We start from the raw sequence: 16,128 nt of genomic DNA, 5'->3' as shown, positions 1-16,128 counted from the left end.
GGGGCACTACTTATATTTTGAGCCTTGACAACACTGAGTGTTGTCAGGTGCCATCTGACGTTTCCACTAGAAAGTTTGACATTTTTGACCATAACCTTCTTCAGAACGTTTTGTTATTTGAGCGCGATTTGTATTGTTTACAGTCACTTGAAAATTGTGTCTCAGCGAAAAAATGGAATTAACTCGTGAAAATTTTCGTGCAATGATTTATTACGACTTTCGACGTGGATTATCAAGACAGGAGTGCATCGATCAACTTACTTCCACTTTTGGCGATAAAGCTCCATCCTTTGCCACTGTGAAACGCTGGTATAACGAATTTAATCGTGGTCGCCGTTCGCTCACCGACGAAAGTCGTGAAGGTCGTCCAAAATCAGTTGTTGTGTCAAAAAACATTGATGCTGTGCAAAAACTAATAATGCAAGATCGTTATGTGACATACTGTGAGACTGAGACAACCTTAGGCATTAGTTCCACCAGCATATATAAAATATTGCATGATCATTTAGCCGTAAAAAAGGTTTGTTCTCGTTGGATCCCACATAATCTGACAAAATCTCAAAAAGATGCTCGTGTCGATTGGTGCAAACAAGTGGTTCGAACGCATGCAAAAGTGTATAGATCATAAAGGAGAATATTTTGAAAAACGATAGTCATTTTCAATGACAAATTACTGTTTTTTTATTATTAGGCTCAAAATATAAATAGTGCCCCTCGTAAAAATATATTCATTGCGGGGGACAGAGCCCCCCCCCGCATGGGCATTAACAACTAAGAGGCTCAGGGGCAAGCCCCTCGCCAGCGCAAAAATATCATAGTATTTCATTCCTCCAGTACGCAGGCTGAGGGGATACGTTATCACAACTAGGGCTCCTCCGGGATATCACAAAAATATCGTCAAAAATATAAAAGTCCCGGAGGAGCGTGCGCGGCAATACTATATAATGATTAATAAAATTAAATAATGTAGAACGCGCACACATTCACACTCGTATTAAATACAATAGTCGCTTTACGCGGCATACACTCTCAAACAGTCAGGGCCCCACAAACAATTAGAATAAATAAATAAATTAAAAGGAGAGAGTACAATATTACTTAAAAAACAAAGAAAGAAGATAGAATAGAAAGTAGAAAGGATAGGAAATAAGTAGAGAATAAAATAGCATAGCTAAGAGCAAGAAAGATTACAGAAGTAAAACCGAATAAATAGATAAATAATTGAAACTAGCAGAGAGGAGTCTCGTCCAACAGTCGGAATATATACTACAATTAATAAGATTAAAATTAATATATATATACTAAGATAGGCGAATAGCGCCATTATCACAGGTATTCAGTTAATATAAAGTTGGACATTGGACCGCTCTCTTTGCACCGGTGTGAACCTGGCGCCCAACTTTACCAAAAATAAAAATTAATACCGTAGGGCGTTTGTACTTCGTTTGTACCCGTTTGTAGCTCCCTTATTTTCGTTTGTACCTCAAAGGGTTCAGAGATACAGCGCTTTTCAATTTTTGCACAAGCCCTATATAGCTAACTTTGCCAATTTTCAAGATATCGAAATGGGACCAACGGCATTCGAAAGAGAATCGTTTGTACCCGTTTGTACCTCCCTCACTTTCGTTTGTACCTCGAAGAGTTCGGAGATACTGCGCTTTTCAATTTTTGCACAAGCCCTATATAGCTAACTTTGCCAATTTTCAAGATATCGAAATGGGACCAACAGCATTCGAAAGAGAATCGTTTGTACCCGTTTGTACCTCCCTCACTTTCGTTTGTATCTCGAAGGGTTCGAAGATACCGCGCTTTTCAATTTTTGCGCAAGCCCTATATAGCTAACTTGGCCAATTTTCAAGATATCGAAATGGGACCAACGGCATTCGAAAGAGAATCATTTGTACCCGTTTGTACCTCCCTCACTTTCGTTTGTACCTCGAAGAGTTCGGAGATACCGCTGTAGATCCGGACTTACTAATACTGCGATTGTAGACGACGCATTACGATTTTCTTATGCGGGGTCTACATAGATGTTTTAAGACTTAAGCCGTAAGAAACTGACCAATTACAGTCGAATCCGAGGGGAATAATCGATTGTGATTCGTCCATTTCTTATGACTTAAGACTTAAAACCCTATTGTAGATCCAGGGTAATGGATGAGACTGTAATTTGTAGCGCCAAGTGGACCGCACCCTAAATTCCATTTTGAATCACTCGAGATATGCCTATTGCCTACTGCACACTGAACGCGATAGGCGATGAGCGACGAGAGATATCCAATGAGAGTTTTGCTTTGCATCGACACGTGAGAAAAAGCAGAGCTTTCATTGGATATCACTCGTCATTCACTGCCCATCGCGTCCAGTGCAGTGGAAATACTAATAATGTGAACCTATTCCCATGGATGCGCAGTAGGAGAATGAATTTGGACATTTGGTTATTCCAGTATAACCAGTGCTATTATACATCAGAAAGTACATGTTGGAACACATTTGATTGGTTATTTCCAGTATTGCTATCGCCATTATGCACAATAGCTCACCTTATGTATTTCCACCATGGTCCAGTGTGCAGTAGACATATTGGCTGCGTTCAGCAGAGAAAGCAGCTTTGCAACTGTTGTAAAATTCTTCAATATGATTGGTTTATACATTTAGATCTGTCAGGAACCAAAAGCAAGAACCAATCGTATTGAAGAATTTTACAACAGTTGCAAAGCTGCTTTCTCTACTGAACGCAGCCATTGCACACTAGATGCGATGAGCGATATTCAATGAGAGCTCTGCTTTACATCATCACGTGAGAAAAAGCAAAGGTTTTATTGAATATCGCTAGTCGCTCATTGTGTCCAGTGTGCAGTAGGCATAAATTCAGTACAAGCGTTTGGGATTTTTTTCGTTATCCAATCAGAAGCTACCACAGCTAAAGCCCATGGCACATATAAAAACGTAAGGCCGTAATACGTAAGCAGTAAAGAAATCGTAAGATTGGATTCGCTACTGGCCTTACGGTCTCTATCGTGATTGGCCAATTCGCTTACTGATTATGTCTTACGGCCTTACATTTTTGTATGTGCCATGGGCTTTAGGCTATCTTCAGGGATCATAAGACGAAGATAGCCTTAGTCGTGGTTGCTTCTGGATAGCGATCATGTAACTTTTTCGCTAGAGCGGAAACATGAAAGTGAAAATTTTTATGTGTATGTTCGTACATATACACACATACATACAAAAAATTTTCACTTTTCACGTTTCCTCCCTAGGGAAAAAGTTACATGATCGCTACCCTAGTTGCATAACGAAAAAAACGCCACTAATAGGTCTGTTCGCCTTGCTTACACTTTTTACACTTCGCTTTCTCTCTTTTTAGCGCCAAATATATATCTTATCTCATGTTAAGTGTAAAAAGTATAAAAAAATGTAAGCAAGGTAAGTACATGTTTGCACTACTGCGCATACGCAAGATCTGTCCAATATTGTTCGCGTTCATCATCCGTGTTTAGCGCAGTTTAGCAAAACGAAACGAAAAAGAGAACGATTCGGTTCAATTCATCTCAATTCGCTCAAGAAATATAATTGGTATGTTATTTTCCAGGTAATTGTTCAGTTTATCCCACCTCAAAAATCAATGAAATTAGGCTTATCTGATGCATTTTTGTATGAAACGAAAGAACCTGGCAAAATTGCGTCGCCTGCTTCGCGAACCGAGATATTATTAGGCCTGTTCTTTTTGGCTGAACTTTTGCATCAGTTCATCTTTCTTTCTCTTCTTTTCTCCGAGAGAAAAGGAAGAAAGATGAACTGGTGCAAAAGTTTAGCTAAAAAGAACAGGCCTATTAAGCGTTAATTTCCTAACCTTAATAATCGTCGTTTAACGCTTGATATCTCGGTTTGCGGGGCAGAGCGACGCGTTTTTTGCCAGATTCTTTCGTTTCATACAAAAACGCGTCGGATAAGCTTAATTTCATTGATTTTTGAGGTTGGAGGGAGATTAATTGAATAATTACCATTTTCCATAATAATTCTACGTAATTGTACCACAATTTAACAAACGTGCTGATAAAATACTTGATAGTAGTTCAAATTTGAAAGTGATAGATGGTCCAAAAAAAATATATATATATATATATATTTGTCAAAATACAATGACTGAAAAGTATAAGTTATACTTTTGTATGTGAATGTATAACGGTCATAATAATATCTATCATTTCAAAATTTATAAAACATTTTTAACAAAGGAGACGAATTTATTGATGCATAATATTGTATAAGATATACCACAAATGAAAATTGTTAGCAAAGTTTGTTACATTGGTGGTTCATTTAATAATCTCTCTCAAAAGTGATATTGAATTTTTTTAAGGACGTTTGTGAAGATGCCAAAGTCAAAAGAATATCTCTCTGACAGTGATGATAGCAGTGAAGAGGTATTATTTTGATAATTTTTCAGCTTAGCCTTCCTCAGCTCCATCGAGTCTAATTTCAGCTTAGCCTTCCTCAGCTCCATCGAGTCTAATTTCATTAAGATTGAAAATGAGCTAAATTAAATAATTACCTTATATTCATTTTTATCTATTTTTTAAATATTACACACTTATTTTTTATTTATAGGAAGTAAAATCAAAGAAGAAGCAAAAGAGGGAATAAGAGAAGATGATAATAAAGCGGCAAAAGAAGAGAAGAAACCAGCAAAGAAGGCAAAAACAGATGATGACACTGTTTGGGACTTGGGCAACAATCGTCAAGTAAATGTGAGAAACTTCAAAGGCAAATATTATGTTGATATCCGGGAGATGTATTATGATAAGGACGGTGATTTAAAACCTGGGAAAAAAGGTAACATTTTTACAAAGACTTTAATAAACTTTACAGCTGATAATTTATAATCAATTAAAAAAAATATAAAGATTTGTCAAAACTTTTAGTAAAATATATTCAGTAATATTTCAATCTTTATAGGAATATTTTTATCTATGCAACAATGGCGAAAATTCATGGATGTTGTGGAAGAAGTGGATAATGTGGCCAAATCAAAGAGTTAGAATTTTAATTCTAATGAATTTCAATTAAAAAAATGTTTTCTTACATTAAATTTTTTTCAATGTTAAGATTTTGAAAGTGTGTAATCACTATATTTTTTTTTTATATCAGATTAAAAGTATTTCTGTGAAACTAAAGATTACATGAAATGTAAAAGTGTATTATTTGGAAATGTTTCTATTTAATAAAATTATGTTTATCGTTTATTTGTAATAGAAAAATGAAATATTTTATTTGGTATTTATCAAAGAAAATTATAATATTCGGAAAATTAATCTGATTTGCGTCATAAGATTTTGCTTTTCTAAATCATAAATAATGATGTATTATATAGTATCATATGTTACTGTGTATTTTCTAATTTTTGTAGTGCCATGAAAAATGTCTCGTACATTGTACTATAAAAATATAATAGTTCCAAGTATCTTAGGATATTTGTTAAAAAATCATTTCTCTTTAAATCGTTCCCGTTACTATAATATTAAACAAATAAAATTCAATTAATATTGTCAATTATGGATACAGTATATAACAAATTCTGTGTCGTCAGATAATATATTTCCTATAACTATATATATATATATATATTATATATATGTATACCCGAATGGGTTAAGGCTGCATATATGTAAACCAAGTTCTCTTCTTGGCCGTGTATGCTGAAGTGTAATAAATTTTATTCTATTACGTACACAAATACAGGATGCCTGCAACAGTGTCAAAACTACTACAGCGGCTTCTGCACATGAAAAAGTCGAAAGTGTCTAATAAATATATGTCCGATTCCAAACAGTTTCGGAGTTACAGAGTATTGAAGGAAACATGAGTCTCGATAAATGTTATTTAATGTCCTTTATTCTCTGTTGTTTTGAATCTTATTCCGATAGGCCAGATTTTTCATTCGTCCACTAAAATGTGAATAAATATGTGTTAATAATATGTCACTATTACCGGCCCCGTCCACTGTCATCCACTGTCTCGTGAAAAAGGTGAGTCTACAACTTGCCTAGTTACAATTTGATAAACGAAAGTTCTAAAGAAAAATCTAGTCTACGAGAATGAGATTTCAAAATATCAAGAAATTTCAAGAACAATTATAGCAATCGATACTTAATGCTGCTGATATCATCCGCGAAACTCCAAATATTTTTCCAAAATCCAAAACAATTTATTAATTCGTGCTAAAAAAAATATGTCGAAATCGACAAAGAAACTTTTGAGTATCTTTTGTAAAGTATTAAATAAAATAACACAAACATATTAAAAACATTTATTACGATTCATGTTTTCTTACTTTAATATTCCGTAACTTCGAAACCATTCGGAATCAGATATATATTTATTAGATATTTTTTACTTATATATATTTTCATGTGCTGAAGCCACTGTAGCAGTTTGGCACTGTATGCAGAGACATCCTATATATAATTTTATATGTTCACAAAATTAAAAATTAAAAAATTAATCTTAAAATATTTTGTCTTAAAAGATAATAAATATTTATTCACAACACAAAGCCGATATTTAAAAAATATTTGGCTAAAGAAATGATGATCATATGGAAATGACTTTGAAGAGATATGTATATAAATGTTAAATAATCTAGATTATCAGTAATAAAATACTCTATCTTCACTTCTAATATTCTAATACTATATATAATTATATAAAAATAGAAAAAAATATTTACATTTTTATACATATATACAAGAGAGCATTTATTCAGGTCCATGAACTGTAGACAGGAATTTATTCAGGTCCATTTCATCTAAGTTACTAAGTAATGCTTGAGGATCAGTCGGGCATTTCTTCTCAATCTAGATAAAGAATTATAAAAACAATTGTATTGTAGTATTATTAGAGGTAACATAAGTGTATTAACATAAATATGAATTATTTAATTACCTGTTTCGTTTCTTTTGCTTCTGACAGTTTTCTCTTTCGGCTTTTGGTAATGACATCTGAAACTAAAACATTTTATATAACGATATCTAACTTTTACAATGAGAAATAAGTTTATTTTATCAAAAATAACAAAATGTTTTTACAATCTTACCTTTTTCCTGCTTATCTAGTTTTTGCTTTTTCTTTGTATCAGATTGCTTATTGTTATTAATTTTGTTTGTCGCAGCAGTTTTAATCGTCTTCTTCATTTTAGCTCTTGGTGGTTCATCTACAGGAGATGACGTAGCCAAAGGTTTTGTGGTATCATCTTTTAGATTAAACGTGTCCGTCTTAGGTGTTTCGCAAACTTTTTCGTTTTTTGTGCGAGATTTTTTATTCACTGTTCGTTTCTTAGGCGGAAGATTAAGTATTTCTTCGAATTCAATAGCTTTCATTATCTTGATGATCTCGACGGGATTCGGATCCGAGAGATCTGCATAATTGATTTCGATCTGTAATTCATGTGCGCTATACCTCCTTCTTCTCTTTTTCATCGGTATGCTATCGTCATATACAAAGTGATACTCTGTTTTATTGTTATGAACATCGTCTGTTTGGTGCAACTCATCACTTTCGTTTTCAGGTTCATTCTGTTCTTTGTGTTGCTGTTCAGCTTGACTTTTTCTATTGTGCAAATACTCCTTTTTAGACGCTGGCACCAATTGCAAACATTGAAGAACGGTCGATAATTCCTGTTTAGGATTTTCGACATTGGCGTTTTCCTTCTTGTCCGAAGCTTCAAGATTAGAATTTTGAATTTTTGCATCGATTGTCTTAGTTTTGTCATTTTTTGCCGAAGATGTTTTGTTATCATTTTCCTCGTCACTAAATAAGTCACGCTTTACTTGATCCACCTTATATCTTAATATTTTGTAATCAGATTTATCATTTAAAAACTGTCTCGGTTTATTTTTTTTATCTTCCGTTTGGTCATGCTTTACTTTATCCGGAACTGATATTTCTTGTGTAACAATATATTTGTCCAAATTTTCTTTTTTCAAGATTTGTTCTTGTTCATCAATATTTTTAAGTGTTTCTCCTATTCCATCTTTGTCGACATTACTTTCAATATTACAGTATTCCTCTATACTCTCCTTAGTATCTAGCATCTTTTTTAAATTATCTTGATTTTCTGATAAGGAATTATGCGATTCCATGAATTCGTTTTTCTTACAATTTTCGACTCTATTATTTTCACAAATATCATTTACGAATTGTTTGGTCGTATGATCGTTAAGCGGCTTGCTACCATTATTCTTATAATTCGTTAAGTTAGAATCTGTACTTTTCGATGCAGCAACTTGGTTCGTCGTTTTTTCTTTGTTGTCACAGCGCTTATTCACGAGATTTTGTTTTTTCGGCTTATGTTGTTTTTGCGTATTTTTTCTCGAGGTTTCCTGTCGATTATCTTGCGGCTCCGTATTCTTATTAACATTTCTGGAATATTTTACCGTTGAACGTATATTTCGGTTTCCTCTACCAAACTTCTTTAGTGCTTCTGAAGCTTTGCTTGTAATGCGTTTATACTTTGTTCCACAAGGATTCAAGTTATCTTTGATCTTAGCCATGATGCGTTGTCGTTTTTCTTCTAATAGCTGCCTTTGCATAAATTTATTGTTCACAGATATGCTTTGCTCGCCCTCGGATTGGCATTCATCTTTAATCGGTTTTCGCAACTGGATCAATCCTGGTTGAATACACTGTATATCTATTATCTTTGGCAGTGGTCTCGGTTTGTCGATTTGTATTTTGCTGTTATTCTTTGGCGGCTTATTTGATCTTGATAATTTTTTGTCTTTCGTTATAATTGCCGATATTTTTGTCGTTAAGTTAATCATTTCTACTCCGCTTTTTGAGCTGCTGGGCGTTTCCGAAATATCAGCCTCATTTAACAAAGTCTCATCTTTAGCTGGGGTTTCTTTTTCGGTATTCTTTAGCTGATCGTCAGTTTTCGTGATCGCGAATATTTTCTTTGGCGAAGACTCTGTTTCAATCGCATTATCTGATTTTTTACATGCGTTTTGTCTATTCGTTGCATCATTTATATTTTTCGGTGCGTTAATGCTTTTTTCCGCGAAATCGCTACTGATGTCTGTGCTCGTTTTACTTGGAGCTTTGTCGCATTTCTCATTTGGCGAACATGTATTCATCGATGTATTCGAACTGCTGGATGTAGATGACGAGGATGACGATGATGACGATGATGTATTGGATGACGAGCTACTCTCAGAGTCATTGTGAGAATCGTTGGCAACGGCTATTATTTCCTGATGCTCACTTATACCTTTAAATTCATTTATCTGTATCAGATCCACGTGACAATCTGTTACAATGGAAGCGTTGAATTCTGCGCTTCCTGAATCTTTGGAAGATGCAATTTTGAACTCTTTGATAGCTTCTTCCTTTGGTAAATTCTCCTTGATCACTTCGAACTCCGTTATCTCTAGTTTAGAAGAACACGTCTGATAAGTATTACCAGAAGTAAGACTATTATGCACCGAATGTAATTGTATGTGCGATGAAGATATAATGGGTGACTCTTGTGTATTGTTGTCTTTAGGCTTATTGTTAGATACCTTCAAATCAGATTCCTGAGCTTGCTCAGAGGTGGGTTTGTAGTATGGGGAATCGTACTCACCTCTTTTTATAACATCTCTAGTTATCTCCTCTTTCGGAGTTATAGCTACGCCCGGGGTTATCGGGAATTCCGGGGTGGGAATAAAACTACGTATCTTTGAAGAATCATCGCTGATCTTGATAAACGGAGTAATTAGATTACTAGAGGGACTTAGTACTCTTGGCGTCGGTGGAGGACCGGATATGTTGTCGAACTTTCTAGGTGTCTCCAAGCTCATCATATCCGGCATTCGCAAGACATGCTGTGTACTGTCCACGGATAAAATTCTCGAAACTTCAGACACTTGCAAATTGATTTGTGTTACTTCCATGTTTTTTTCTTTTTCGTTATCAGACTTCCTTAAATTAGTCGAAATTGTTTTTAGTTGCGCATACTTTTTTACAGGTTTCTTTTCGGATATTGCCGCATCGTTGCTGGATGCGTTTGTACTATTTGTTTTTGCCGATGTCTCACAGGTATTAGTTGAAATCTTGTCAGATTTGTTCGTTACGAAATCTACAGTATTAACAGTAGCTTTTTTTATATTTTCTTTTTCGTTATTTTGCGGTTCTGTTATTCTTATGTTTTCTTGAGAATTCTCTTCCAATTCATTAATGTCTTCCATATCATGCTTAAACTTTCTGTTCACTTTTAATTTACTGCCAGTCTTTCTTTCGTCGTTGCTCTTCGTTGATCGAGAACTGTATTTAGTTTTCTTATGTATCTCATTATCTTTGATAGAATTTTTTTTTCTCTTTACAGGCTTCTTGGTATCCGACTCATCTTTCTCATCTCTTTTATTCGATTCTATATTCTTACGTAAATCAGCATCCCAACTTCCTGCTAAGGACTTAGACGGCTTGTGTTGAACGATCCTATCCTCCGAGGAAGAACAAGATGCGCTTGTACTCCCATGTGGAGAGACCTCCCCTATAATAACACCAACACCATTATACTTATCCCAACCACCCATGAGTTTGGGCGCAGGGCTTCTAGTAGCTATGGGAATTCTATAAGACTGACTAACTTTTATTGGACTCTTCTGCTTTTGAGCGGAAGTATTAGAAAGCGCCGGTGATCTAAATAATGAAGTCCTACAAACAGATTTCAAACGTTTCGTCGATGTAGATGAAAACTGAGAGTTTCCATCCCCATTCGTTTTCCTTGTCGTTCTCGTAGGAGTGCTAAAGTCAAGCGCCCTTATGTGACTGCTTCGTTTGCGCGGCGTGGACAAGCTTAATCTATGATTTTTGGATCTACTTTTTAACAAAGATTTCGGAGTGCGTTTAGTAATAACATCGACGTTCTTAGGTAACTGTTCGTTTCTATTATTTGTTGTATTCCCCACATTTTCCATCACAGGCGCTAAATCAATGTCCGAAAGATTGTGAGCTTGGCTGATTTTGCTACAATTAAATTTTAAATATGGAGAAAATCCGCTATCCGATAGGCTAATATTTTCCTCCAAATTGATCATAGGCATATTGGTACCATCCAATGACGTTTTGGCGCTCGTCTCATTGGCGTAAAGCGTTATCGATTCACCTCCAACGATTTTATTAATTTGCACCGATTCTATTGGACAATTTAATATTTGTTGATCAATATTGATGGTGGGTACTGTCATGTCAGTTTGGTGTATGATTTTTAACCGTTTGTTCACATTACCGTTTTTTGATTGTAATAATCCCACTTGGTTCACAGGACTGTTTGGTTCTTCCATCACGGATGACAGTGTCTTGGTCATAGGTAATTGCTGTGCCACATTTACTGTCCTTAAATATAAAGTTTCCACGGTTTCATTAATTCTGCTTGGATCTTTCGGAGCAATCGGAATAAAACGCGAAGTGGAAGTTGATGTAATAGTTGACGAGCGATTTATCAAAAGATTATCCATCTCGTCTTTCGAACACACTATTAATGTTGGCATAGTCATGATTTCGTGTTCTGTTATAGGTTGAATTGTATTGGACTGGACAGAATTAGATTGATTATCACTGGTTGTTTGATCGCGTTTAGGTTTCGTAGGTCTTAGTCGCTTTACGGACTTTTTAATTTTAGGTTGTATATTGCTATTTGCAGATAATGTAACGTCATTAGTTTTCTGTATGTCTATTTCTGCTAACGGCTTTACAACATCATTCTTACTTACTGTAGATGTCATCGTTTGCATTTTTTGTTCATTATCGTCATTTACGGTTGTCAATTCTTTTGCATCAAGAGTCTTTTTGTCATTGTCAGACACAGTGTTAATAATATTGGCATTTATAATACTCAACACTGCAGCTGCATTTTGATCTTCTAAAGTATTTCGATCTTTCTCTTGATCTCTCGCTTTGTCGACTTCGTCTTCAACTCTGTTATATTGTTGTCTTGAAGAACTACGAAGTCTGTGTTTTAAAGGGACATCCGTTGTGCCATCCTCCGTGAATACTTTAGTATCTATTACCACTGGCTCTGCTGAGATAATATTGTCCTTATCTGTTTCCATTTGATTCTTTTGTATTCTAAAAATATTACAACATTTTAAAACTATAGTATTCAATTTATAACGAAATATTCAAAGAATATAAAATCTATACACACTCATTAGCAAATTTTTGGCTTAACTTTCCTTCACCATCTTCCTCTGGACTTGTGTCTGTTTCTGTATGCACCCCAATGGTTTCAGCGATAAATCGTTTAAACACAGGATCCGACTCTGTTGTTTCAACGATTGATTTAATAGCATTATTGATCTCAGCCATAAATGAAGTGTTCCCTTCACCGATCATCGATTCATTCAAATTGTCATCTTTCAAAGATAAGTCCGTAGGAATGATTGCTCTGTTGATGTTCTCTGCAATACATTGTTGTAATTCTTCACGATTCAACATTTCTTTCGTTAATATCTGAAAATGTATGTAAACATACATATATAATATATTTAATGATATAACGTTCTATATTCATAGTGATTTGGAAAGTAAATTTTTATAAATTATAATGTTATTGTGTAAATAAAATAAATTGTGTAACTATTTTAATGTAAATAATATAAACATACAAATGGAAAATTAATCACTTAAAAATGCTTACACTTAGATTTTCAATAGGCACATCGTTAGATTCGGACTCTGACTCAGGTATCTCATAAGGAATAGTTTGGACTTCTGCACTAGAAAAACTCAATAATTCTTCTGTACTTGTAGCTGCAGTATACCGTTCAGGTATTGTACTAATTATATTGCTTTCTTCCTTTCTTTTATCATCAATGTCCATTTCGCAACTTCGTACACTTGAAACATCGTCTATACAAAGAAAAATAAAGTTATAAACTTGTTTATTGTTTTATATAGTTAGTTTGCGGTTTTTATAATTATACCTGAACTTATCCGAGTACTATTATTTCTATTACGTGTAGCAATACTATTTGTACCATTATGTTTATCGGAATCACATTGTCTGTGAGATTCCTGTATGAAATTGTCATCTCTTTTCGCTATATGAGTAGCACAATCTATCTGCTTTAACAAATCAACATTTCCAGGCAGACTTTCTAACGGTGTTGTGTCAACATTGTGACAACTTGCTGCTATATTTAAGCATTATAAGTTTTATTAAAATCTTGCATCAGAATCTCTCATTATATAAGGTATTATAAACATTGCAAATAAATAAATAAGGTAAATACATACGTGGGCTCATGATGTCAGATTGTACTAAATTCAACTGAGATTTAATATTGCGTTTAATTCGTTCGCTATTACTATGGTGCCTTTTCCGCAAATTGCTTGCAACAACAGGTGAACCATTTGATGTTTGTGTATTACTCTGTAAAACGTGGGAAAACATTATATCATATAATTTAAGTATTATAACCTATGTTTATATGCTCTACATATATATATACATATATATATATATACAGGGTGTTAGTTAAGTATGTTGCCATACTCAACAGAGCGATTCTTTGGTTTATTTCAAATAAAAAGGTCCATGTGTCCTAAACGGCTTAGTTTCCGAAATAAAAAAATTTAAACGTGTAGTAATAATCTGTTTATTTGAAAGAAATACAGCTTGAACTAGTCAAAAACAGAAAAACAAAAACAGGCTTCAGTTCTTCTGATGAAATAAAACAATTAGATGAATTGTTGAAAATGTCCACCTTGCGTCATGATACATCCATAGGGCCTTCTTCTCAAAGATTGATGTATACGCTCAAAGATCAGAACTAAAGTCTATTTTTGATTTTGTGACTTTGACTTTGACTTTGTCACTTTGTTTACAGTTGTGTGAATGGTAACTCACGTGAAGCAAGCATATTTATACAGGAAGATATCTCCAACACAATTTACCGTTTCGTCAAACATTTGCGAACGTTCACCTGTATTTCGGAAACTAAGCCGTTTAGGACACATGTTTATAGACATTTTTACTTGAAACAAACCAAAGAATTGCTCTGTTGAGGATGGCAACATACTTAACTAACACCCTGTATATGTAGGACTTTTTTCTTTTTAGAGCTTGTCTAAGATTGCTTTTCCATTATGCTAAATATGATAGATCTCTGCAAATTTAGAATACTGTGGAAAATAATTAAGTTACCTGTGAAGGTACATTAATATTTACAACAAATCGTTGACCACGTGGCTCTTCTACAAGAAACTTGAGCTGCTCTATTAAATCTCCACAGTGCTTTAACTGTTCACAATCAGTGGCTTTGCTTAACCGTTCTTGAACTATAAGAAATAGCATGTTTGGACATAAGCTAAATATTTACAAAATATACTGTCTACATCTATTTATTAGTGTTACTTAAATTTAAACTAAATATTTAATTGACAGTATATTATTTACTCATAGCACTGACGGCTGATAATTTTTCAATAATATCCATCAACGTTAGACCATTAACTCTGGTACTAAATCTCCTCCCACAAGAAAGTACCGTACGGCATTCTTGCAAGTGCGGAGATGTCTCTAAAAACAGTTTAGCTGCTTCAGCACATTTTTGATCTTCCAAATAACCTAAAAGAAATTTTTGTAACAGGTTTACAACATAAATCAACCATACAATTTGATTAGTGCTATTAAATAAAAACAATATATAAAATAAACCTAAAGTATGAAAACATTCCTATACAGTATATGATAAAAAGATCATTTTCTTTGTTGTACTTTCTATAGTTTCTTCCATCTTCTCCAAATTCGAGCATATAAAAACATAATTAAAACAAGCAACCCAAAAAAATACACTTAATAAAAGTGTTTCTTTTCCTATTAAGGAAATTTTAGTCATACAATTATATAATATTTACAATCTTAATGTATCAATATTACTCTCAAATGTAAAAAATACTTTGTCATATTATTTGTTTGTACATTAGATGCGAAGACATTAAGAAGACAATATAATTGCGTGAAAGAATTCGATGGCATGAAAGGGATATATTCTTTCAAACAAAGGCAGCAATTGATTGTGACACATAGGTAAGAAAGACTGCAGTCTCCAAGAGATGATGTTCTCGTGGGAAAGGTTACGCGTGATATTTTGATTTTGAATCTGCTGGATCTTACCGAGCACAAGTCGCGCGATCTCGGACGGTAGTAAAGCTTCCATGATTGCGTCGAATATACCTCGTAATGCTCAGGAAATTTCATCGAGGCATCATGATTTAAGGGGCAAACAATGCTACTCTCAAATGCGCTATTGCGTCTCAACAATGGCAACAAATGGTAAACGTGCCAAACATTTGTAATGCATTGCTACCAACGTGTAGCCTCTCGCTTTTCTCAAATTCGACTCTTTGACAAGTTTAAAAAATAAATACGCTTCACCGTTCTCTTCTCGAAACAGAACGAGACTGTTTGTTGCAACGTTATTGCAATTATCATTTGCAAAGACGTTTTAATAAGAGGTATTTGGAATTTTCATCGACTCGCATTTTCACTCACTATAATTAGAAGATTCATTTTGCGTCGTCGAGCACGAGACTAAGTGGAAACGCAGAAAGAATAACAGTGTTACAGCTTGAGGGAATGTCACCCATTTTTTTAAACTTATATTTCGCGGCTGCATTCAAATCTTCCATTCTTATCATCGCCATTTTTACAATTGACAAACAGAAACAGGACGCCGCAGCAGTGTTACCAGATCTGAGCTAATCTGAGCCGCGCAACGCCACGCACACAAAAGCCGAGCGACGTACGTGTGCGCTCGGTGTTTCGGCTACCTTCGGGCGCAGTAGGAACAACTCCCTCTCGCTGTGCGATTCTCGTTCGCCCAAGAGCGTCTCTCCGTTTCATTTTCATTTTGGGTGCTTTCCAGGGGTGCGTTCCAAAACTCGACTCTATCAACTCCGAGTACCTTTTATCCTTGTTCAACATTCGGTGAAGAACAAGGATAAATAATACTCGGAGTTGATGGCTGCATTCAGCGGACTCAACAGTTGAGTGAGCGTTCGCTGCTATTGACGTATTCTTCTAGATCTAAAATTATGATTGGATGATCTAAAAGAATACACCAATAACAGCGAGCGCTC

General features: G+C 34.6%; 2 protein-coding genes across 5 annotated transcripts; one reads left to right on the top strand and one right to left on the bottom strand.

The window, feature by feature from the left end:
• Nucleotides 1-3,456: 3,456 nt before the first annotated feature.
• On the top strand, nucleotides 3,457-5,076 carry Ssb-c31a (single stranded-binding protein c31A). Its single transcript, XM_018444266.1, is given in 5 exon segments — nucleotides 3,457-3,595; nucleotides 4,367-4,430; nucleotides 4,615-4,645; nucleotides 4,648-4,839; nucleotides 4,963-5,076. Coding segments are annotated over 5 exon segments (384 nt in total). The 5' UTR covers nucleotides 3,457-3,581; the 3' UTR covers nucleotides 5,046-5,076.
• Nucleotides 5,077-6,761: 1,685 nt separating this feature from the next.
• LOC108720320 (serine-rich adhesin for platelets) lies at nucleotides 6,762-15,303 on the bottom strand. 4 transcript variants are annotated; one of them, XM_018444259.1, is made up of 10 exons: nucleotides 15,164-15,303; nucleotides 14,444-14,614; nucleotides 14,192-14,325; nucleotides 13,282-13,417; nucleotides 12,969-13,178; nucleotides 12,683-12,894; nucleotides 12,191-12,495; nucleotides 7,100-12,111; nucleotides 6,949-7,010; nucleotides 6,762-6,860 (listed from the first exon to the last, which is right to left on the bottom strand). In XM_018444259.1, exons 1-10 carry the CDS (start codon nucleotides 15,204-15,206, stop codon nucleotides 6,762-6,764), a joined length of 6,384 nt encoding a protein of 2,127 aa, XP_018299761.1. In that variant the 5' UTR covers nucleotides 15,207-15,303. The 4 variants fall into 4 exon arrangements, with proteins under 4 accessions (XP_018299761.1, XP_018299762.1, XP_018299764.1 ...); XM_018444260.1 differs by having other exon boundaries at nucleotides 6,949-7,004; XM_018444262.1 differs by having other exon boundaries at nucleotides 6,949-7,004; nucleotides 12,969-13,175.
• Nucleotides 15,304-16,128: the final 825 nt, after the last annotated feature.

This window comes from Mycetomoellerius zeteki, unplaced genomic scaffold (genome assembly GCF_001594055.1).
Source record: "Mycetomoellerius zeteki isolate Tzet28-1 unplaced genomic scaffold, Tzet1.0 scaffold149, whole genome shotgun sequence".
Taxonomy (NCBI): Eukaryota; Metazoa; Arthropoda; class Insecta; order Hymenoptera; family Formicidae; genus Mycetomoellerius; species Mycetomoellerius zeteki.
The sequence above is the reverse complement of the archived record's forward strand: the minus strand, read 5'-3'. Positions and strand labels throughout refer to the sequence as shown.

Coding starts and splice junctions, on each gene's coding strand:
- LOC108720320 (XM_018444259.1), bottom strand. CDS start 15,206: ATGGAAGCTTTACTACCGTCCGAGATCGCGCGACTTGTGCTCG. Junction 14,615..15,163: donor GATCGCGCGACTTGTGCTCG/GTAAGATCCAGC, acceptor AATTTCTTTTAG/GTTATTTGGAAGATCAAAAA. Junction 7,011..7,099: donor ACTAGATAAGCAGGAAAAAG/GTAAGATTGTAA, acceptor AAAATGTTTTAG/TTTCAGATGTCATTACCAAA.